Source organism: Mustela putorius, unplaced genomic scaffold, assembly GCF_011764305.1.
Source record: "Mustela putorius furo isolate JIRA1106 unplaced genomic scaffold, ASM1176430v1.1 tig00000450_pilon_pilon_pilon, whole genome shotgun sequence".
NCBI lineage: Eukaryota > Metazoa > Chordata > Mammalia > Carnivora > Mustelidae > Mustela > Mustela putorius.
Window position 1 is genome coordinate 16801211 of NW_025421385.1, and position 22805 is coordinate 16824015.

Here is a 22805-nt window from a genome sequence, read left to right on the forward strand (position 1 = left end):
ACAGCCCTTCTCCTATCTGTGCTGGCTGGTCCACCTTCAGTTTCATGTGAGGACAACCCGGGTGATGAGAGGAATAGACAACAACAACAACAAATCACATCATGTGGGATATGGTGTACTTATCTGGGAAAAACTCAGGTGCACAGAACAGGCACGGTAGAATCTCAGGGAGGAGAGAGATTGATTTATTTTGCTTGACCCTAGGACGGAATTAAACTTGAGCCCTTCCTTGGTGCAGAAGTCTCTTTTGAATCTGCCGTCCCTGGGCAGACCCTTGATGTCCCATATTGCGTTCCTTTGGCTCATGCTGGAGCCCAGTCACTGCTGTGCTTAATGGCATCATCCCACCTCAAGCACACCTGTGTCATTCAGTCCCTCGAGAAGCCTGTGGAGTCCATGTGGCTCATGTGGCAAGCCTCAACCAGGAGCCAGTGGGAGAGCCTCAAGTTTAGGGGCCAGTGAAGGCTCCTGTCCCTTGGATCGACAACTCTGGGAGATATTCTCAGTGCTTCTCAGAAATCCAGTGGAATCCAGCTCCAACTGTTTCTACCTTCTACAGCTTACCCTCTCCACTATCTCATTCCTGTATACCAGGATCGGGACCAACCACTCTGCTTTGGGGGGATCCCAATGTCATAGAATCCTCAGGGAATCCTTGTACAAGGAGGAATCAAACAGAACCAAAGGCGAAGCCAGACTGTAGTTTAATGTGAGAAAGTACCTCCTCAAACGTCACAACTGTTGCATGCAATATTGTAAGTGCCTGATTTCAAGTACTCCCTTCTTCCCATTTGTAAGCTAAGTATGAAGTTATGGAACACAGCAGTCTTGTTCCCTAGCGTCCACTATGCTCAATATCCAGCATACTGCAGGGACTCAACAAATGTTTGTTGAATGACTGAATGACCTAACAGTGGAATGGATTTTTGGAATGAGGGAGTGCCACACGTAAATCAGGAGAAAATCCTCTGCAGGGGCTAGATGTCTATCCTTTTAAATGTCATTAAATGCCCTTTACTTCTACATATCAAATTATTAAGAATGTATAAGAAATAAAGTCAAAAGTTCTCCATCTGTTAATTCACAAAATGGCTACGTGAGTTTACATATCCTTTCCCGCAGTTAAAAATAGTTTGGTTGGCATATCTTCCTGGTTTTTACTCTTACAGCTGAAATTATTGGTAGAACATCTTAGATTACTGTTTATTCCTCAGAAAGGTCAGGATGGCTCTGCTGCCTGAGGAACCAGGCATCAGGAGGAAAAGGGAGATCACAGCCCATGTGCTTTTCTGCCCACACTCTGCCGTGCTGTAAGGCCACACAACACTCCCGGGCTCCCGAGACCAGGATGGCAGGCACCCCTTCCCACGGTCCACAGCCCTGCACTTGATCTAATCTCCTGGCCTGCGACACCAGCGTCGCCAGCTGCTCCGGGCGCGGTGGCAGCAGGAGATCTGTTGTCCTGCCAGTTCCGTGCCCTTGCTTTCCCCTTCCTCTGTGGCCATTAACAGACAAAATTCAGTTAGAGTTAAAATACTGATCCTGAGTCTTGGATGGGATCTAATCAAATAACTCAGGGGTTTAATAAGACTCCCTCCGAGAAGCCAAGGGGGCTGAGTCACTGGACTGTAAAATGTGGGCTGGATGACCGCTGTGTGGGCACGCTGAGACTTCTTTAGTCCTGACCTATGAACTGGGCCAGGCTGCTCTCGATGCCTCTTCTTCCACCAAAACTCCAAGACTGTACCCCATGAAAGCTTTGCTTCTCGCCCCTCCTAATGAGCAGAGAACTCACTGGCAATGAAGGGATCAGTGAGCTCAGATAAAGAAAATAAGCCTCTAACAAGTTCTAAGATCCTTAAACTTTGCCCACTGAGAACTCATTCCCCAAGAAGCCACTGCCGACACTACATACTTCACAGACTGCCTGCTCTCACTGGTCACAGACCAGAGGCACATGCATGACTGAGGGCAAAAGAACAACTTATGATAGCACAATGTTCTCACTCGTGCCAATGAGTGATACCATCTTCACTTGAAGTTGAGCCAAGTGATGCTAAGAGTGGCTTAGTAACTGACCAGATCACTTTGCCCAGCAAGGAACAGAGTCAGCATGATCCAGGACAACCTGGCTCTACCTGCCCTGTGCTTTCTGTTATACTAAGCTGTTTCTGAATAATCTACCAGTTTAAGGGGGGAAAGATCAAAAGGACTTGCTCTCTGCAGACTGGCTGGTAAAGAAAACCACACTCCTGCCAACGCAACAACTTGCAAAGGGATTGTCAAATAAACTGTCAGTAAAATGTCTCTGCCTATCAGTGCTTTAAATTCCCTAAATGTACTGGTAGGGAAAGCACTTTATAATGCTCTCCTTAAATAAAGGCCCTTATTTGGCCTTACTGATCGAAAGTTTATTTTATTTTATGTTATTTTGGGAGGCAGCAAAGCAAAGTTTACTGAGGGATAGTACAAAGCTCGCAAAGAGGGAGGGGGCCAAGAGAGTTGCCCTAAAATTTTTAAACCTCTATATCCTTAGCGCACTTCTAGGAACTTACAAAGAGCCAACTGTATGTGTGTGCAAACATTACCGCAGGTCTGTTTGTAAGGGCCAAGCACCAGACACGATGCAAACGTGCACTCTGAACAGGCTGACGGATGAAACCAGATGGCAGGGAACACCAGCCTTTCACAGAACCAGGTGGCTCTGTGTGTGTTAAAGTGACAGAATCTCGAGGACATCAGTTAAAGAGCACACTGCAGGAAATGTATGATCCCTTTTGTGTGCTTTTGAGAAATAAGCTTCAAGGAAAGGGGATTTTGGAGGACAACAGGGGTTGGAGATAATTAACTCCTCATTTTATTCTTTTCGATAATATTTAAATTTCCTAGCCATATGCTTACATTATATTTTTTAAGGTAAACAAAGTTTAACAGGGTTGTGGAATCTCAGGCCATTTTTTTTTTCTTTTCTATGTCTCCAGATTAAAAAAAATAGTATTGCTTTTAAAAAAAAAAATTTATTTATTTTATTTATTTTCAGCATAACAGTATTCATTGTTTTTGCACCACACCCAGTGCTCCATGCAATCCGTGCCCTCTCTAATACCCACCACCTGGTTCCCCCAACCTCCCACCCCCCACCCCTTCAAAACCCTCAGATTGTTTTTCAGAGTCCATAGTCTCTCATGGTTCACCTCCCCCTCCAATTTCCCCCAACTCCCTTCTCTCTAACTCCCCTTGTCCTCCATGCTATTTGTTATGCTCCACAAAGAAGGCATCAAGCTTTCACTTATTATCTGGCAGAAACAATAATAGGCCTTTGTGATGCGTCACCACCGCCTGACCACCGAGCACATAAACGGGAAACACCTCCCTAACCACCCCAAGTAAGAGGAGGTAAATTCCAAGCTCTTCCTCAGAGCGCTCCTGGGTAAACCGGGGGGACCAGAGGGAAGCCGCTGGCTCCAGGAGGGGGCGCTCTCCAGAGGGCAAAGTGGTGAGCAGCCGGCAGTCCTCCTGGGTGAACGTTCGTTTCCTGGCTGAGAAATATTTTAGTTCTTTAAAGTACTGTTTCTAAAGGATGTCAGAGTGAAACGCTTAGCTCCGCACCTGGCCTTTCTGGGAAAAAGTTATCTACGACTGCCTGCTTCTGGACAGACAACGGCCGCTCTCTGTTTTTAGCTGAGTAAAAGGCTACAGACACCCGTTAAACTGCCACCAGCCACTGGGACTTGAGATGTGTGAACGCCTTCCACCTCGATCCCCAATGTGAAACCTGTTTTCCTCTTAACTTAGGTTACCAAGAGCAACGATTTCTTGACATTTTCATCTCAGGACAAAAACAATACAAACTCTCAAAAGGTGATGAATGTAACACAGCAAACCTAATTGTAATAAGGAGTAACTCCCAACTATTTTCAGGTCACTACATTTTCCTTTCTTTTCTTTTTTAGGATTTTATTTTAAGTAATCTTTACTCCCAATGTGGGATTCGAACTCACAACCCCAAGATCAAGAGTCACATGCTCCACTGACTGAGCCAGCCAGGTGCTCCTCAGGTTACTACGTTTTCTGAAGGAGATGAGTGCATTTCAAACGTGTAGTGTGAGAGAATATGGCACAAAAAATTTAGCACAAATGAAAAACCAACAATTATAATAAGGTCTATGTGTTTATAATAATGTCTTAATCATTCCTTATTAATTTATGTACATCAATGTCTACAAATCGTGCTGAGAAATCTTTTCATGTTTACACATGGTGAATTTCTTCCAAGACAGTGGGGGAAAATGGGTGAAATTATTTAAAATAAGGGAAAAGAAGAGATAAAGGCGGAAGAGAGAAGACAGCAGAGCTGGCAGTAAAGGAGAGAATTCAAGAAAATGAGACAGGTGGGTAGTATGCATGTGAGGAGAAATGGGTAAAGGAGAAATTAAAGCAGGGACTGAGCATGTAATAAACTGATAAAAAAAAAATACAGATGACTGAGAAACGTATTATTCCTAGGTGCTAGCCTTTTTACTCTAGAACAAGAGAAGGTAAAAGGAGAATCAACAAAACCTAAAATAAATTAGAATCAATGCCAAAGAGATTCGAGACAGGTGTGGAAAACACACCCTATTCCCATCAGCCCACGGTGGCTCCCTTGTGCATCCTGGCCAACAGGAGGCAAGGGCGGATGCTTCCTGTCCTCACGCTGCAGGTTCAAGGTCCCAGACCCCGGGGCGGTCATGGTGGCGCAGACCCACATGAGCCATACCTGATCGGCAAGCCATTCCCGCATCGGACATGAAGTGCTTCCACTCCTTCCCACCATACTCCTCTGCCAGCGCCTCGGGAGCCATCATCTTCGTGCCGTGGCTCGCCCTGGTTCGGGGAGATGGGGTACAATGCTCGTGAACGCCTCCTCTGATTACCCCTCCCTCTGGCCTTGCTATGGGTGGTCCCCCCGAAAATGAACCCAGTTTTCTTTTTGTCCATTTTCAACGACATGATTTATTCCTTTAGGGCTCTAGAAGGCGTTTCCTTAAGTTCTTTGTTCATTTCATCCACCAACTGGCAATTAAGTGATCAGGAGCAACTCACTCTGAGGTCTGGCCCATGCTAGCTGCTCTGGACCTATAATATCTAAACTATTTCTCCAGAAGAAAAACTCTTCCCTGAGAAGTTATTGTTTAACTCTGAAGATGAAGGTAGTCTCACTGGAATGATCAGAAACCACAGCAGAGACTGGGTGGCAGCCGTGGGGAGAACCAATAAGAGAAGGAGGGGGAAAGCAATAGGGTGAGAACAAATGGAAAAATCAAAATGGGCTCCTTTCTGTAAGAGGACAATGCTTTAGAAAGCTGCATGTAAAGATGGAAGGATCTGGAGTAGAACATAGGATGAGACAAGGAATCTGCTCTGCTGGAAGAAAGCAGGCATCAGGGAGATGAGCTAGTGAATCCAGGAGAAACTGCCTGGAGGGGGTCAGATCTCAGGGGAGGGACGCTGAGAGGGAGGAGAGACAGACATAACAATGAAAGAAAGAACCCAAACTGCAGAATGCTTTACATTCTTTGAACTATGACTGATGACAGCCAAGCACACTGTAAGAATCTGATGGTTGAGTTAAAGGTCATGGTCAAAACTGCATGGAGTATGTACGCATACGTACATACAAATGTATACATACACACAGAAGTTCTAGCCCTAGTTGCCCAAGGCAAGAAATGTGCAAACGAATAACAAAGTAGTAAGAGGTGAGGCCACACCAGCTCTAGTCATCTGAACCTTAGGACAAGGTCTAGGTACAACATGAGTTTATACTGTGCAGAAAGAATGATGTATCGGAAGGAAGAGTATGTACCAGGGATAATCCGTGTTGAGTGTTCTTTCCTTCAGCTCTGATCACGTTAATATAAATCACAAATCGCAGAGTCGTGACCATATTGACTTGCCTCTACTATCGTTCTTGGGGGCAGAAACAGATGCCCACTCCTCGCACCCTCTATAAGGCTCAGAGCAACGGTGGCAGCAGCTTCTCAACTGCTGGACCTGCTCTTCAACATTCAAAGTGCCCGGTACATGCGGAGGGGAGGGAAGGAAGGGAATCAGCACTGAGTGTGAAAAACGGAGACCAGTGAAGGTTGGAACTGACTAGAAAAACTTCCAGAAGGAGCTGAAATACAACATCAGTCCTGTACCCAGGAGACAGATTTGGATAAACAGAGAGAGGAGGAGAGATGTGCAGAGATCATCAACCCCACCCAACATCCATCTTCTCCTTCTTCCTTAATAAAAAGAAATCTAAGTTTATTCCAGGCAACTATGTACTTATCTAACACAACATAATCCCCAGACTCTTTTGCAGGAGAGGTGGGCAATGAGATGAAGCAAGTTATTAAAATTCTACTGGATTTCCTGCAAATATTTTTGGTGAGCTAAATTTAAGAGCTAGACTTTGAAGTTCAATGCTATCAGAACTGTATTTATTTATTTATTTTTAAAAGATTTTATTTATTTATTTGACAGAGAGATAGAGATCACAAGTAGGCAGAGAGGCAGGCAGAGAGAGAGGGGGTAAGCAGGCTCCCTGCTGAGCAGAGAGTCCGATGCGGGGATCAATCCCAGGAACCTGAGATCATGACCTGAGCCGAAGGCAGAGGCTTAACCCACTGAGACACCCAGGCGCCCCTATCAGAACTGTATTTAAATCGTTCAAACAATTCATACAAAGAAACATAGGCACACGATCTGTCATCTGATTGGTAAAAATAATAACCTTATTTAATCCGTACCTTAACGATCAAATGCTGTATAAAGTGTCCCGGAAAAATAGTTCTGACTTCACAGCTAATTTTATTACCTGAGCACAGTGCCATTATCTGCAAGTTTAATGAAATTCCCATCTTCCAGATCCAATGCCAAGCCCTTGCAACTAAAACAGAAAAGTCTGATTACCAATCAATTCATAGATTCAGCTAATCTAAGGAATAATAATCTATATTTTCAAAAAGTCACAATGCTAAAAAGGGATTCTTCTACCCACATGAATGATATATTAGTCAAACAAATAAAAATAGCCAAGAATCCTAAAATTAAGTACCATCCACAGAGCAAAGGAAACTGTCATGAGGGAAACTGAAAGACAGCATGTTTAGGTTGTAAAATCCTTACGCTTTTAAAAAGGAAGAATTTAAAACTTAAAGAGAACAAAAAAAAGGGAACTCCATTGTATGTCTCTGCTGAAATGTACAAAATATTTTTCATTAAATAAGACATGCGCATGCCCAAATTTATAGACTGCCAGATATATCCAGGGTCTCTCCTATACTCTTCATAAATTGCCTCCATTTAGGTCAGGTTATAAAAACTTGCCCCCTGGGCAGGACATCTTATTGAAAACCACTAAAACAAAGTCAAATACTAAGGTTTAGGTTCCTCACTGTAAAAGACTTGCGGGATTTGGGGAGAAAAGTGGGAACAGATTCATTATTATGAATAATAAAAGCAAGGAGGTATAATGGCCACCAAATACCAAGAGAATTAAACAAAAAATGATGTGGTACTTTAGAAGGCTTGCTGACTCTGGTTCACAGTAAAACTTCCAGAGTCAGTAACATAATACTGAGATACCAGAGTCAGAATACCAGAATACCAGAGTCAGAAACACAATATTTGTTTCTTCTTTTTAGAAAAGGGATACATCAAAAAGGTCTAGCCAAATATTGCAGAAATATGTAATAGATGAACATCATTGTTCTAGAATTAATTCTGCATGTGTTTCTATGTGTTTTAGGATTATTATTAATTTTTAACTGAGCAATGTTTAAGTGTAGGATTTTTATTTTGTCGTTTAGATGAGGAAGAGAGAGAGAAAACAAGCCTTGGGAAGTGGAAAAACCTAACCCAGGAAAGGAGGAAGCAGTAGAATAGACATAGTAATGTCTATTCAAATTATAGAAAACCCAATGTTCCAGTTCAGACACTTATTCAAAACATGATGATTCTTCCTCTTCTATGGTTCTATAGAACCAATGTGCTGAAAGGCAATACAGCACATTTTTTTAATGAAAAAATGTAAATTTTAGAGACAGTTCTTAATAACCTCTGAAACTTAAGACAAACTTCAGCCATATACAAATACCAAATTAGTCAATAAGCTTTTAGCTTATTTACATATTTAATTAAACAAATCTAATTTAAAGCAGAAAAGGCTTTGATTTATGAAACATAAAACTTTTAATACAGAAGGCATTTTTGTCCTTTGATTCAGTTTCACATTTCAATTTATGTCTCCACAGAAAAGGAAGCACTGAGGTTTACTCAGCAATATTTGAGAATCAGAAGGAATAGGAAGACCTTAAAAAAAAAAAAGAACTTACCAGAAATCCCAATCCTCTGGAGTCACAGTTAGCAATTCCTTGTCATACCCTTTCTCCTTGACCAGGAACTGAGCAAAGCTATTATAAATGAGCTATAAATAAGAAAAAGGAATAAATAAAAAACTCACTATTCATTCCTAATTTCACAGACCTGAAAACCTACTGGAATTACTCATGGGGCAGATGGGAGAGAGATCTCTCTAACTGTGAAGTTCTGCAGTTTAATCCCCCTTTAATGCAATCAATTTATCCACTGCTGAGAAGCCCAGGTAGCTACTGTGTCCTTTCATAGTGTAGAATTAGACCACCAGTATACAATTTTATAACCAAGGACAACGCTCAGTCTTACTCCTGAATTCTAAGGGTTGGAGATCATTAAGACTTGACAAAGCTTTGTAAACTTATTTAACAGATCACCACGATGATAAACTTATTGACTACTCTATCATTCCATCTATCCTCAGCTCATCCTTAGTGGATAGTGCTTATGGGGCACTGTTCTTCCCCAGTTCATAGATCATTCTCCCCTAAATAAAGGACATCCAACTTGTCACTAAGTTGTTTTAGTTTTGTCACTGACACAGGGGAGTCTCAAAGGGAAATACACACGGGAACCAGGCAGATGACCTGAAGGAAGAATGAAGGGGCTTCCATCAGATACAGGAAATATCTCTCGTATCTCCGCCACAGGGAAAACTGAGGGAAAAGGACAAAGGAAACTTCTGGAAATAAGTACAAAGATAAATGGATCTTCTGATTCCTCAACGACAAAATCCCAAGTGTTTGAGTGATGTGTCTTATTTTTTTCTAAAGGGTTGGCTCAAATTTTTAGAGAACTGTGTATCCCACGTGAAAAGCAGGCGAAAGGTAGACAAAAGTCCACTCTGGCCCTACCCCATTCTCCTTCAAACAGTGTTCTTAAGTCAGCATCAGATGCACTTGAACCTGAATCTGAATACTGGCCTGGGGTCAGACTGAGCAGGGACCAAGATGATACTCCAGCAACTTGACCCTTCTACTCTCCGTGAACCCATAACCTCTTTGCCAGCATGAGGTGGCACAAAGCGGAGAGGGTCGAGACACAGCGAAAGGGACGGAAGAAGGCCTCCCTGAGGTGATGATGCTTACACTGACCCCTGAGAGCTGTAGCAGTTAGCTGGGTGAATCCAGAGGGAGGGAGCACGCCAAGTCCAGAAACCCAGAGGCCCGCACATGCCTGGGTTTGGGTGCGAGCACCAGGAGATGAGTGCAGAGAAATCAAAAGCTCCCTGTCAACTAGAGCTGTTCTCTGTCCTGAAGCTAATTAAAGTCACTATACATGTACTCCCACGCAATGCAGTGTGACCCTGAACCAGGTCAACTGATAATAGCTCACATTATGTCAACACGATATATCAACACTTCCCACCCCTGGCGGTGATTCAGAACCATAGTGACTGCTCTTAAAACCACCCAGAAATTTCAGACCTACAGGCAAGGGTGGGGTCCAGGTCAGGATTCGCAAAGCCCAGAGATGACTGAAAATCACTGGCTTTCCATGTTCTATGGATTTTTGTTCAATCATTAAAAAAAAAAAAAGAAATGAAATAAAACATGTACTGAGTCACTCTGAGGTCCAGAGTACGGTGGACAATAAAAATACACAGTACAGCGGACAATAAAAATACACATCATAATCCTGCCTCGCAGGAAACCAGTGCTGTGGGATTAACAGATGTAAAGTGCTTTAGAGCAGTGCCTGACATACAAGTAAATTCAATGTAAATATTTGCTTTTATTATCAGTCTTAACCAGATATATATATATAGATAGATATCTATATATATATCTCCATCCTTGATAAGTACTGTCTGCCCATTTCCATGGTAATAAATATCCCCACCATGGTCACTTTCAAGCTACCAATGGTTACTGACACCATTAATTTTGCCTCTGGTCGAGGCACTTTATTCAGTCCTGGACTTTCTCACCCCTTGGCAATCCTGATAAAGATATGGGCATGTGATTCCAATGAGGTTGGAAACCTTCCTAAGACAAAGGAGCCCTTTCCAGAAGGGCTGCCAACAGGGGCGTCCACAGCTGTGTTCCTCACCTCGTGGAGAAGTTTCTGTAATAGGAGAGAATGAGGTCAACGTGCTGGGAGAATGAGAATAGTGGTGCTGAGAACAATAAGGGAGTCTGTGCCTCTCAAACCTGTCCTAATCCTGACGCCTTGGTTCTTGGACCTTTTTCACCCAGAAACCTTGATGGCACACGGCCTCCACGGGCAGCCCCCATCCTCCCCCAGCCTTTGGGGTCACTGACTTGCTCCCAGTCTCCCGTGACTAGTAACACACACCACACAGCAGCTGCACACTGGTGTCCTGTAAGTTACATGCAGATCACAAATCAGGTTTGATTCCTGCTTCATGGTGCCAGATAAAATATGAAATACCTAGCTGAATCTGGTTTTCAGATAAACAACAATGAATTTTTTAGGATAAGCACATCCCCTGCAGAAGAAGCATCTGATAAAAATGTTTTTGTTATTTGAAATCCAAATTGAACTGGGTGCTCTGTTTTTTTCTTTGCTAAATCTGTCTCACAACCCTACAATCCTGCTGTTTGAAAATGAGCTAACGTTTAAAAATTCAGAGACTTCACATACAAGGATTTCTTTCTTTCTTTCTTTCTTTTTTTAAAACAAGTTCAGATCTCTAACTTATCTTAAAGGAATCAGATCTTTTAAGAGACTGAGCCCCTACTTCCTCACGGCAGATAGATGTTGGCAAAAGTTGAGTGTGGTTGTGTCTTCAGAAGGCAAACCCGCTCTCCTAGCTGCCCCAGGTCCCACTCCCACTCCCATATGGGGCTTAACTGCTGGCCCCATCCACTTCCGAGTCTGCAACCCCCGGAGAGCACAGGGGTCATCATTTCTAGGATGGCTTTCCTGAGTCCCCAGGTGTAGTAACACACCCAGTCCCACCTTTGCACACACTCTGCCTTTATTAAATGCCTATGACACTCATGGGAGAGGCCCTCGCACTGTTCCACGATGCAGTCGCCACTGACTTCTCCAACATCTTCTCCTGCCATTCCCTGTCTGCTGCTGGATACCTGTACCTCCCGGAGTTCTCTTCGCTGGGTCTTTACCCTGGCTGTATTTGCTCTGTCCAAAGTGCTCCACCCTGCCTCCTCCCTGCCAGCTTTAACTCCTGTGTTGGTACCCAGCTCAAGCACCAGTCACTCCAGACAGCAACCCTAGGCTTTGTGGCACATATAAAGCCGAGCGGTGGAAACAGAAGCCGGCTAGCAGGACGATCCTGGATAAGCTACTTATCCTTTTTAGCACCTTATCCTCATCTCCAAACGACTGCGACAAAGCAACAACCTCACAAAGTTTTGTAAAGACCTAACCAGCTCATTTAAACTGAATGATTATTAGAATAGTGACTGTGCCATATTCAGTTATTAAAATATATTTTTTTTATTCAGTCATTCCACAATTACTGACTGAACCATTTTATGCCAAGCACTCAGTTCAGCACACAGAACACACAAGAGACTGTCAGAGATTCTAAAGTCAGGGAGCCATGACTCTAGATTCAAGGGGAAGATTCCAACAGGTTAACAGGAACTTTTAAGCTGCGTGTAAGTGCTTTCAGAAATTAAGGGTTTTATGGAAAATTGGAGGTGGGATGAGAAGGAAAGGGTAAACTTTAGGGGGCAGGGGAAAGCTTCCCAAAAGGAATGCTATTTCAGAAGAGATCTGACAGAGGAGTTGGTGTGGTGGAGGGAAGCCCTCCAGGAATGATACTGCCTTCACTCCAGGGGGCCGAAACCAACTCAGCAGCATCTTTACCCAGTACAATGGCCACTTGGAAAGCCTGTGTCTATCTCTGTATTCAGTTCTATTATGGTGCTCAGCAAGCACACTGCTGGCATTTCATAGAAGATTTCTGAACCAAAGAGGATCACACCTAACACCCTAGGTTACTTTCAATCTTTAAGCCTCCCTGATATTAGAGGAAGGTTTGTAGAAAAGAATCCTTGTCCTCGAGGATCTTGCATGCTGAGACGAGACCTGCACACAGGCACATAATGGGCTTAACATGAGTGGTTTAACAATATTTCCTTCAGATGAAGGTGGCCACAGAGGAGATGCAAGAAAACTCGCATTCTCCGGGAGGGAACCTGAAAGGCACGTGGGGAAGGAAAATATGAATCAAAGGTCTAGAAAAAGTAGTGGCTGAAGATCAAAAAGAAAAGCCTTCTCAACTTTCAGTATGACCAAGGAAACACCTGTATAGAAGGAAAGCAGAAAAGTGTAACAGCAGGAACAGTACACCTTTTTTATTTTTTAGCATCTGTGCATAGATAGCACATGAGCAACTCAGACACTGGGTTTTGACCTCTGACAGATACCTGAACCTCAGGTTGGAGCACTGACCTCACTGGGATGAGGAACAGCACTGGCTAATGTCTGTACCAGAGGCCCTGAGCTCTAACCATAAATGGCGAGGCTTAAAAATGGTTTGGATGGTAACCATAAAAGCACTTGTATGGGTCAGACACTGCTCTACGCATTATACATCTATTACTCCTCACTTAATTCTTGCAGCCTTTTGCCGTAAATCCGATTATTTGGGTCATTTTTGTGAATGGGGAAACTGAGGATTGAAAAAAAAGTTAAGTAACTTGCCCAAGGTCACAGAGCTAGTAATGGAGACGCTGGTGCCCTAGGCCAGGCAGTCTGGTCGTGGAGCCCTGCTCTGACCACGGTGCTCCTAGTCCGCTCTTTTAGAAAGCTTTGATGCTTAGATCTTTGGCTAAAAAAATTCCTGTTGATTTCTTACATCAGTTTCCGTATGAAACCAAAGGAACCGGGGAGGAAAGGCGATTCACCTGAGGGTGTGGAATCAGACATACTTCACTTCCCCTTCTTTCCAAAGGCCTGGGAGGACCCCAGCTTAGTAGGCTGTTGTTAAGATTAGAACTTACTCAAAGGGGGCATGGTGCCTGTAGGAAGTGGGCAGTAAAGGTTCATTTTTGTCTCTTGGTAGAAGACAAAATAGGGGCTATCATTCTAACGACTTCTCGGCTAGCGTTCCTTCCCATACACCACGCAATCTCTCCCTGACTGCAGTGTTTAAGAACTGACAGGTGGTCGCACAGACACGAAAAGGGAAAATGCACACCCGGAAAATACGAGTCCAGGTGGCTGTCCTGGAGCGCCGCTGGAGCCCAGAAGGACCAGCAGCGAAGTTCCAAGGCCAGGGATCTGCAGCAGACACCCCCAGTTGCCCTGGCCCCGCCCCGCCTTCTGTCCCTGGAACCGCTTCTCCCGGCCGGTTCTGCACCGCTCGCCCCTCGGCCCCTTCTCCTCCCCACGGCTCTTCTCCAACTTGGCTCACAGCTGGGCACCGCAAGCCAGTGCGGAGCGCGCCGGCAGGGCCCCGGGGACGCACACTTCCGCCCGGCCTCGCGGTGGGAGGCCGGGTTCTGCGCAGGGGCGTGGCGGCCGCAGGCCCCCGGCGGCGCTCGCCGCCCTGAGCCCCGAGGGAAGTCCGGCCCCGGCCGCCAGGGAGGTGCTCGCCGCGCGCCCCGGGCAGCCCGCGCCACTCACCAGGGCGCTCTCGGGCAGGTTGTAGCGACACAGAGTGTGGTCCAGGTCGAAGCCGACCACGTCGCAGGCGGCCAGGGAGAAGTGCTGAGCCATGGCTGCGCTGGAAGCACTGGAGAGCGCCTCGGGCGCCGGGAGGGTGCGAGGAGCCCGCGGACGGGACGCTGCGGGACGCTGCGGGGATGGGACCGGACGGGACCGGGGCGGGGCGGGGCGGGGCGGGGCGGGGCTGCGGCCACCCCCGGGACGCAGCGCGTCGGCCTCCAGCGCTTCCCGCGCCCGCGAGCGCCGCCCCCGGCCGCGCTTCTCCCCGCCTCCCGCGCGGCCCGCCTGCCCGCGCCGCCCCCGCTGCCGGCTGGGCTCCCGCCGCCCCCCGCCGCTCTCCCCGCCCCGCAGTCCGGAAGGCGGGAGGGCCGCGAGCCCCTCCACCTCTGCTGGAGCTGGGGGTGCCCGTGAGTCCCCGTGGACGCAGAACCTTTGCCACAAAATTAACCGGGGCTCCCCGTCGTTTTCAAGGTGCCCCAGAAAACAGGACACTGTCAAGTTACACCCGACCCTTTGCTCTAGTGCGGGATAAGGTAAGGTTATGGCGACGACAATTCTATTCACGAATATCCTCTGACACAGTTAGCCTAGAATTGGGGAGCTCTCGTTGCCCACGTGCTCTCTAAGGTTTGAATATTTCGTTGCTCCCTAAGTTGTTAAAAGACCTTTCACTATCTCCCCTTCTGGAGTGCATTAGAAAAGAAATTTATTAGAAGTTGAAGGACCATTTTTGCAAAATGACGCTGATTAAAGGAATCAACGTTGGCTATTTTTGTTACTTGATTATCTTATTTTTTTTAATATGGATGAATTTTTCTGTGAAAGGACAGCAGAAAGTTGATAGAACATGCTACAGAGCAGAGAACTTTCTGCAAACAGACGGCTTTAAGATTTATAGAGCACAAAATGGTTCGACAATAAACTGAATTCTCTCACGGACTGTGTATAGCTGGTATGATTTTAGATGTACAGGAGAAAAGTTATATACAATGTTGCTTAAGGTATTTCACTTTGAGAACCCATATGAAAGGCTAGGTCTTGGAGATCTTTAAAATTATTTAAAAGAGAAAATACAATATAAATTTAAAAAAGAAAATGTAAGTTCATTACCTTTGTATTTCTTATGTGTTAAGTTTAAAGGAACATTGTCCAATGGAAAAAAAATCAATAGTTATGACATAATGAAGATATAATTCATTGAGAATTACATTTAACCCTTACGAATACTAACCCTTATGAGGCCAATAGACCAATCAGGGGATTAATTTAGTGCAATAAATAATTCAATTAGGTAAGACACTTATTATACCTAGTGGGCCCATTTGAATAAATTGAATACTTGTTCCATTATAACTCTTAAAAGCCCCAAACAGATCTCTCTGGAATAGGAAGAGGAAAGAAACCTCAAGAAGATTGAGCTCTTCACTGACCGGTCTGGTCACAGTCCAGCAGCCATATTTTTAATGTCTGTGAGTCAAAAAGAGGGGCCTGGATTGATTCACAGTTTGTACATATTTCCCTTTATGACTCTGTTGTCCGTGAAGCATTGATGTTAGTGTTCCTCTTTGCCCCTGCGGTGGGCCTGCCAATGTCAAAGTGCCAGGTAGGCTATACACTGAAGGCCACAAGTTTCCCTGAAGGGTAGACACTTTAGGGAGTTCCCTTAGTAATATAAATGTACAAGGGCATTTGTTGCCCAAGGGAAGAGTACGAAAAGGATGGTTTTTCCTGATGTAAGTGTCCCTGGGACTGGGGTTGGCCCTTAGACTTGGATAGGCTCAACAACAGACATTTCTACTTGCTAAGTGACATGTCTTAGATTCCTCAAGTCCTGTCAAAGAGCTCTCTGCTAGAGACTCTAGGCATTTACACTTTGTGGGAGAATTTAGGAAACAATACCCTCCAGGCATCCCTAGAGCTCTTACCCCTCCTTGACCTGTAGTCACCTGTCCAGGCTTCTAGCTCAAACCTCGTTCTAACTCCTTTAAGAACATGTGGGATGGTTCCCTCTCCCACCCCCGACTCCTTACCTAACCCTGAACCTAAATACATTCACTTTTCTTCATAGGGCTTATTTTCAAATAAAAATATTTACTTTTTTTTCTAATACATTAAACTTCTATCACAGGTACTGATAAAATACCACAGCTGTTCTAGTATCAATCAATCAAGAGTTCCATGTTCTTAGACCAATTAATTTCTGTTTCTTTGAGTGCTAATATTAAGTATATCAGTGTTGTGGTCTGAATTGTCCCTCCCTTCCCAAATTCATATATCGAAGCCTAAGCCCCAATGTGACTATTTTTGAAGATAGGGACTTTGAGTATGATTAAATGAGGTCATAAGAGTAGGGCCCTAATTTAATATGATGGTTTCAAAGAAGAAGTGACACCAAAGACACTGTAGGCATGGAAGAAATCCCATGTGAGGATATAAGGAGAAGGTTCAGTCTGCAAGCAAAAAAGGAGGATTTCACTAGAAACCTACCCAACTGGCACCTTGATCTTGTGCTTCCAGCCTCCAGAGCTGTAAGAAAATAATTTTCTCTTTAAGCCACCAAGTCTGTGGTATTTTGTTATGGCAGTCTCAGCAAACTAAGACATTCAGTAAGGAGATTTGACCCCAACCAATGTTGTTGGGTCAAATGTAGTAAATAGTATTTGCATTTGAAAGATCCCTAAATGACAGGAACTTATGCTTAATTTTTTTTTGCTTAGGCTATTTGTTGGTTTTCAGGATCTTGGTATTTTTATTTGAGTATAATGTTAATACTATGTTGTGAAATTTTAGGTTGTTTTTTAGTATTCTATGTATGGAGTTTTCCTTTTCATGCAAAAGTTATGAAATAATGTAGAAATGCTCAGAATAAGTTATATTTTTGCTGATTTTCTAGGATTGAATTTCATCATTACTACTGACCTATATTTAGACCTATATCAATAGACCTATATTTTAATACAGTAAATACTGTAACTTAGCGACTTTAACCTTAGGTGTGCCTTTTACTTTTATTTACCTAAATAATTTATGATCAGCTAGCTTGTTTTAGACTTTAAAATAACTCACAAAGTGATCTTTTGTGAATTTAAAATACTGCAATTTGATGTCTACATAATAAATGTTATTTACCAAACTGTTATTTGGGGGCAGGGAGAGGTTTGTTTGTTTATTCTTTTGTTAGTTGAAAATATGTTTTTCTGGGGTGCCTGGGTGGCTCAGTTGGTTAAGCCTCCAACTCTTGATTTCAGCTCAGGTCCATGATCTCAGGGTCGTGAGATCAAGGCCGTCGTTGGGCTTGGCACTGGACGTGGAACCTGCTTAAGATTCTTTTTCTTCCTGATCCCCCCAAAAAAGACCATATTTAAAAAAAGTGTTTTTCTAAATACTCCAAAGTAAACATTGTAATGTTAACTTTTTGTACAACTTAATTGCCACATCTTCCCTGGATCCCATAATTTGCTTACAGGGAAGCAATAAAGTTTATTTAGTAATTTGAAAAAAAGATAAAATATTTAAATGCTTAAAAATTAATCTCTGTAGCCCTTAAATATTAGTCTTCTAGCTGAATAGGACCAAAAGCTGATTTGTAATACTGGGCAGTGGCCTTAAGATGGCAGTAGTTCTGCATTAGGAATATTTTTCATTTGATTTTTTTAGTAATTTAAAAATCCTTCAGTTTCTTAATAAAAAACAAAGTGATTTTCTACTTTTCCTTTCTGCTCTTGCTGCAAGAAGAGACGCTTACTTAGAAATTTTACTGTGGTTTTTGTGGTGTGTATATATTTATTTTATTTTTGTGTGTGGGTGTATTTATTTTGGATGTTGGAAGGAGAGAATGTGGTGGGATGAAGTCCTTTGGTAGGAAACTTTGTTTTTTGAAGGTATAGTAAATAGTTTTTTAAATTTAGTTTATTTCTTTTTTTAAATTAAATTTCATTTTTTTCAGTGTTCCAAGATTCATTGTTTATGCACCACACCCAGTGCTCTATGCAATACGTTCCCTTCTTAATACCCACCACCAGGCTCACCCAGCCCCCCACCCCTCTCCCCTCAGTTTGTTTCTCAGAGTCCACAGTCTCTCCTGGTTCATCTCCCCCTCTAATTTCCCCCAGCTCACGTCTCCTCTCCAGCTCCCCATGTCCTCTGTGTTATTCCTTATGCTCCACTAGTAAGTGAAACCATATGATAGTTGACTCTCTCTGCTTGACTTATTTCACTCAGCATAATCTCCTCCAGTCCCATCCATGTTGATACAAAAGTTGGGTATTCCTCCTTTCTGATGGAGGCACAATATATTCCATTGTATATAAGGACCGTATCTTCTTTATCCTTTCGTCTGTTGAAGGAAGGGCATCTTGGCTCTTTCCACAGTTTGGTGACTGTGGCCATTGCTGCTATGAACATTGGGGTACAGATGGCGCTTCTTTTCACTACATCTGTATCTTTGGGGTAAATACCCAGCACTGCGATTGCAGGGTCATAGGGAATTTCTATTTTTAATTTCTTAAGGAATTTACACACTGTTTTCCAAAGTGGCTGCACCAACTTGCATTCCCACCAACAGTATAAAAGGGTTCCCCTTTCTCCACATCCTCTCCAGCACTTGCTGTTTACTGTCTTGTTGATTTTGGCCATTCCAACAGGTGTAAGGTGGTATCTCGATTCAGGAAACTTCTCATTAAGGTTGTATCTCAATAAATAACTAAACGTGTAAAATATGAAATGAGTCCCTCTTGCAGAGAGAGCTAAAATACCAAATGGCAGAATTGTGATTCAGCAAGATCTCTTAGGATATAGCAGTGGATTGAAATTTAATTGGTTAAGACATGTTGTGTTTTAGGGTCAGATTCAAACAATCTAATAGTGTATTATGGGGAATCTTGATTCATCAGCAGTTAAGTTAGAAGTACAATGCGGATAAACTCAAGGTGAACTCAGCTAGTTCTGGTTTAAACTGAATTTCTCTTTGACTATCAGTCTTTCTTTCTTCTTTGCTGTCTTTCTGGGAGGCGTGGGGGTTCTAAATTGCAGCAGGGCTAACATAGCGTCAGCGAGTCCAGGAATAGACTTCTGGTCCTTGGCTAATGGCATCCATACATCTGCTTCTCCATCCCTGTCAGTGTTTGGTTACCTCTGGCCACGGCATCCACCCTGTCAGCAACTATGACTGCTGCATTAAACTCTACAGTATCTCTACTTACAGCATCGTCCCGAAAATTTTTAGCTTTGATCCAAACCATGAGACCATTTTAAGGTTGCCATTCCACACTCATTCAACCTCTTCTCTCTTGAGGAGTCCCAGGAAACCTTCACAGAAAGCTTTTGGCTTTGAAGCCACAGCAAAGGAGGGTCCGTATTTCGCCGTGGAAAGGTGGGGTGGTTACCTCAGACCCCTTCTATCCGGATGGGAGCCACCGTTTCTACTCGAGTGATGGCTCTCTGTTACCACAGGACACTCCTTAAAGCAGTTTTCTCTCAGAATGCAGAACGAAATACTCTGCTTTTGGATCCTCAAACTCATGTGGAGGTTTCTGTTGTTTCTCATGGGAGGGATTTAACCTCACAATGCGATAGGGTGTAGGGTCTCTTCCTCTGAGAGCCATACAAATGATCCACTTTAATGCTGCCCATCCTGTTTCCTGAGACTAACATTGTCAGATAAAATATTGAATGCCTAATTAAATTTGAATGTCCCAAATATCCCATGAAACCTAGTATTAAAGAAACTATTTGTTGTTTCTCTGAAATTCAGATATAAATTGACATACTTTATTTTTATTTCCTAAATTTTGGCAACTCTGAGACATATACTTTGTATCTATTCTGAAACCAACTTAAAAAAAAACTTTTTATAATTTTTTTCTTGCAGAAAGCCCAGAACTTGAAAAAACAGATGTATCCTGGCAATTGTTATGGGCTGAGTTGTGCTTCCCTCAAATGACTGTGTTTAACTTGAGGGGCTGTAGGGGCTCTCTTTGGACATAGGGCCTTTAAAAAAGTGATCAAATTAAAATGAAGCTCTAGGGCAGACCTGATCATTTTGACTGATGTCCTTTTAGAAGAGGAAATTTGGACCCACAAAGAGAGAACCAGGGGTGTCACGCACAGAGGAAGAAAGACCATGTGAGGACACAGCAAGAAAGCAGTGGTCTGCAAGCCAAGGAGAGAGGCCTCGGGAGAAATCAAACCTGTTGACATCTTAATGTTGGGACTTCTAACCTCCAGAACTGTGAGAGATAAATTTCCGTTGTTTAAGCCACTCAGTCTGCAGTATTTTGTTATGGCAGCCCTAGAAAACGAATGCAGCCTTCGAGACAGTTTTTCTACTTTGAGAGTCTCAAGTCCATGCTGGAATACAAAACCAAGAAATTGTCTGCCACAGAACATCTTCCTCCGTCTGAGGGCTGGGCCTAGCCAAAACTTTTACCATTTTCTAACTGGTGGGGAAATTTTGAAACAAAGAAATCTGTTAATATTTTAACATTATACTAGTATGGGTAAAATATCTAACCAAAGATAATGGATACATTCAAGTCAGGCTTTCATAGCTAAGGTTTGGTATTCCTAAGGAATTATGGGAGACTTAGATATTTTTGGAGGCTGGTTGGCATTTTGGTGATAATAGAAGCAAAAAATATGTGAGCCCAGTGAAATGATTGTTCCTTCCATGGATGGCCCTTATTTTCTTTTTCTATTTATGTTTTGATTCCAAATTTTCAAATATTTAAGTGTGTTAAAATTTTTTATTATCAAGGGCATCCAAATATGCACATATTTTAGGAATGCCTTATGAACTGTGATCCAGTCAGTGTGGAGTCCCCCTTGGCTTGGGTGAGGATCTATACATTCTTTGTCTCCAGGGCTCTTGAGCAGCAAGTTTACTTTTTTGACTTAAGTGACTGGATGCATCTCACCTGTGTATTTTCATCTTTGATCTTTCTCCGTTTATGTATTTCTCATGCTGTACTAGAGTGTAATTAAAGGAATAACAAGTGCCCTCCTAAGTTGATATATTTTGATTCTTTAATTACTTTGTTTCAGTTTTCTTATCTATAAAATTAGATACTTGAAAGTTTTCTTAAAAGTAATTATATCTCTTTAATATTTGAAAATAAGGTATGGAAAATTGAGTATCTCATGCTCATCCACACTTCTCCACTATTGTTTTTTTTTTTCTCCTCTTAACAAAAATATTCCACAACAGCCCCTTTTGAAAAGCAATGTGTAAATGAGTATCAGTAGTCTTAGAAATGATTTATTAGGTGCCTGGGTGGCTCATAGTTGGTTAAACATCTGCTTTGGCTCAGGTCATGATCCTCAGGGTCCTAGTTTGCCATCAGGCTCCCTGCTCAGCTGGGAGTCTGCCTCTCCCTCCCCCAGCCCTGCTTGTGCTGCTTCTCTCTCTCACAAAAATAAACAAATAAAATCTTTTAAGAAAATGATTTATTATTTGTTGACTATTTAATCCGATTCTAGGCATCTAGGATTTCTGTTCCAGAAAAATCTCAGGTAACAGGCTAACTTCTGGACAGTGACTGTGTAACAGTTTTTCTTTTCTTGGCAAAGTGAAAGGATTAATGGATTATTGCTATACCTAACAGGTAAGACATACTTACTGCAAGACTCTAAACCTTTCCTCTCAAAAGCAAATATAAAACAATGGAATGCGTTAGGATCCTGTGGGAAATCTCTTTGTGTATTCAGAAGTGGTACTAACATAGTTTTTCATAGTTTGCCCTACTCTATGTTTCAGCTAAACATTCCAACCATCATTCCTCTACAGCGGACTTCTGAGAAACATCAATTAATACAAAAGAAGGCAGAAAAAAAAAAAGGAATGATGAATAGGTGAGAGCAATGGGTAGTAAGTAACAATATGGTAAACTTACACACAAACATATTGATAATTATACTAAGTGTAAATGACCTAAAAAGAGATGAAAAGGTATGTAAGACTTGACCAAAACAAGATTTAAGTATATGCCATTTAAAGAAACATGCTTTTAGACATGAAGACATAAAGAAATAAATACTGTTTGAAAAAAAAAAATTGAGATGCAATATAAGATATTTGCCATCAAAAACTTTAATATAGTGATATGCTTTTTAAATTTTAAGATGATTTCTATTTAAATATGCAGTTAAAAACATAAAGATATAAACAAAGGACTATTGCTTAGTTTCTAAATTTTTGTAGTATTGTATCTTTCTAGCTAACAAAATCAGTTTAATTTGTTTATGAAGCAAAAAGAAAATCATGTAGTATCTCCTATCTTTGGTTGAAGTTTGCCTTTAAACCTCCTTTCTCCTTTATTCTTCTCACCCGCCCGCTCACTCGACTGATACTGGGATTTGTGGAGAGCAGCAACCACAAACGCGTTCTGGTTGGCCAATGTGGGTTTCCATGAGATAGGTGTTCCCAATCCAGGCCACATGTTCCCTTCTTCCCACACTTTCCACTCACAGGTGGCTCGTGGTCCTTCAGAAACATGGCTGGGCATGTTAGAAGCAGGGATGGGCTGTAAAAGGAGCAATTGTTTGGTCATTTTGTGGTTGCTGCTTTCACCATTTTCAATGAGATGAAGCATTGATTTTGCCCACATGACCTAGTTCTATCTCTATGCCCACATTCACTAGTTAGAAATGGAGTTGGATAATAAGAAATCTCACTTGTGTAAGGTGCACATCTCCTGGCACTGTTTAGTCCAGCATTACCTGTAGTTTGAGAACCAAGCAAATGGGTTTGCACTCAAGGACAGATTACCTTATTAAAGAACCAATCAGTCATTCAT

At 42.7% G+C, this 22805-nt stretch overlaps 1 protein-coding gene and 1 long non-coding RNA gene across 3 annotated transcripts in view; one reads left to right on the top strand and one right to left on the bottom strand.

Moving 5' to 3' along the window:
• Nucleotides 1-14193, bottom strand: part of NT5DC1 (5'-nucleotidase domain containing 1) — a 140307-nt gene extending 126114 nt beyond the window's left edge. Inside the window, exons 1-4 of one of the 2 annotated variants that reach the window (XM_045080194.1) lie at nt 13972-14193; nt 8367-8458; nt 6848-6919; nt 4760-4866 (exon numbers count right to left, since the gene is read on the bottom strand). In XM_045080194.1, coding sequence (XP_044936129.1) covers nt 4760-4866; nt 6848-6919; nt 8367-8458; nt 13972-14064 — 364 coding nt within the window. In that variant the 5' untranslated portion in view covers nt 14065-14193. The remainder of the gene's footprint in view (nt 1-4759; nt 4867-6847; nt 6920-8366; nt 8459-13971) is intronic. The other variant, XM_045080193.1, reaches the window with a different exon arrangement.
• Nucleotides 14194-14292: 99 nt separating this feature from the next.
• On the top strand, nt 14293-21017 carry LOC123392117. Its single transcript, XR_006606809.1, has 2 exons — nt 14293-14546; nt 19883-21017. It is a non-coding gene; the product is annotated as an uncharacterized LOC123392117 (long non-coding RNA).
• Nucleotides 21018-22805: the final 1788 nt, after the last annotated feature.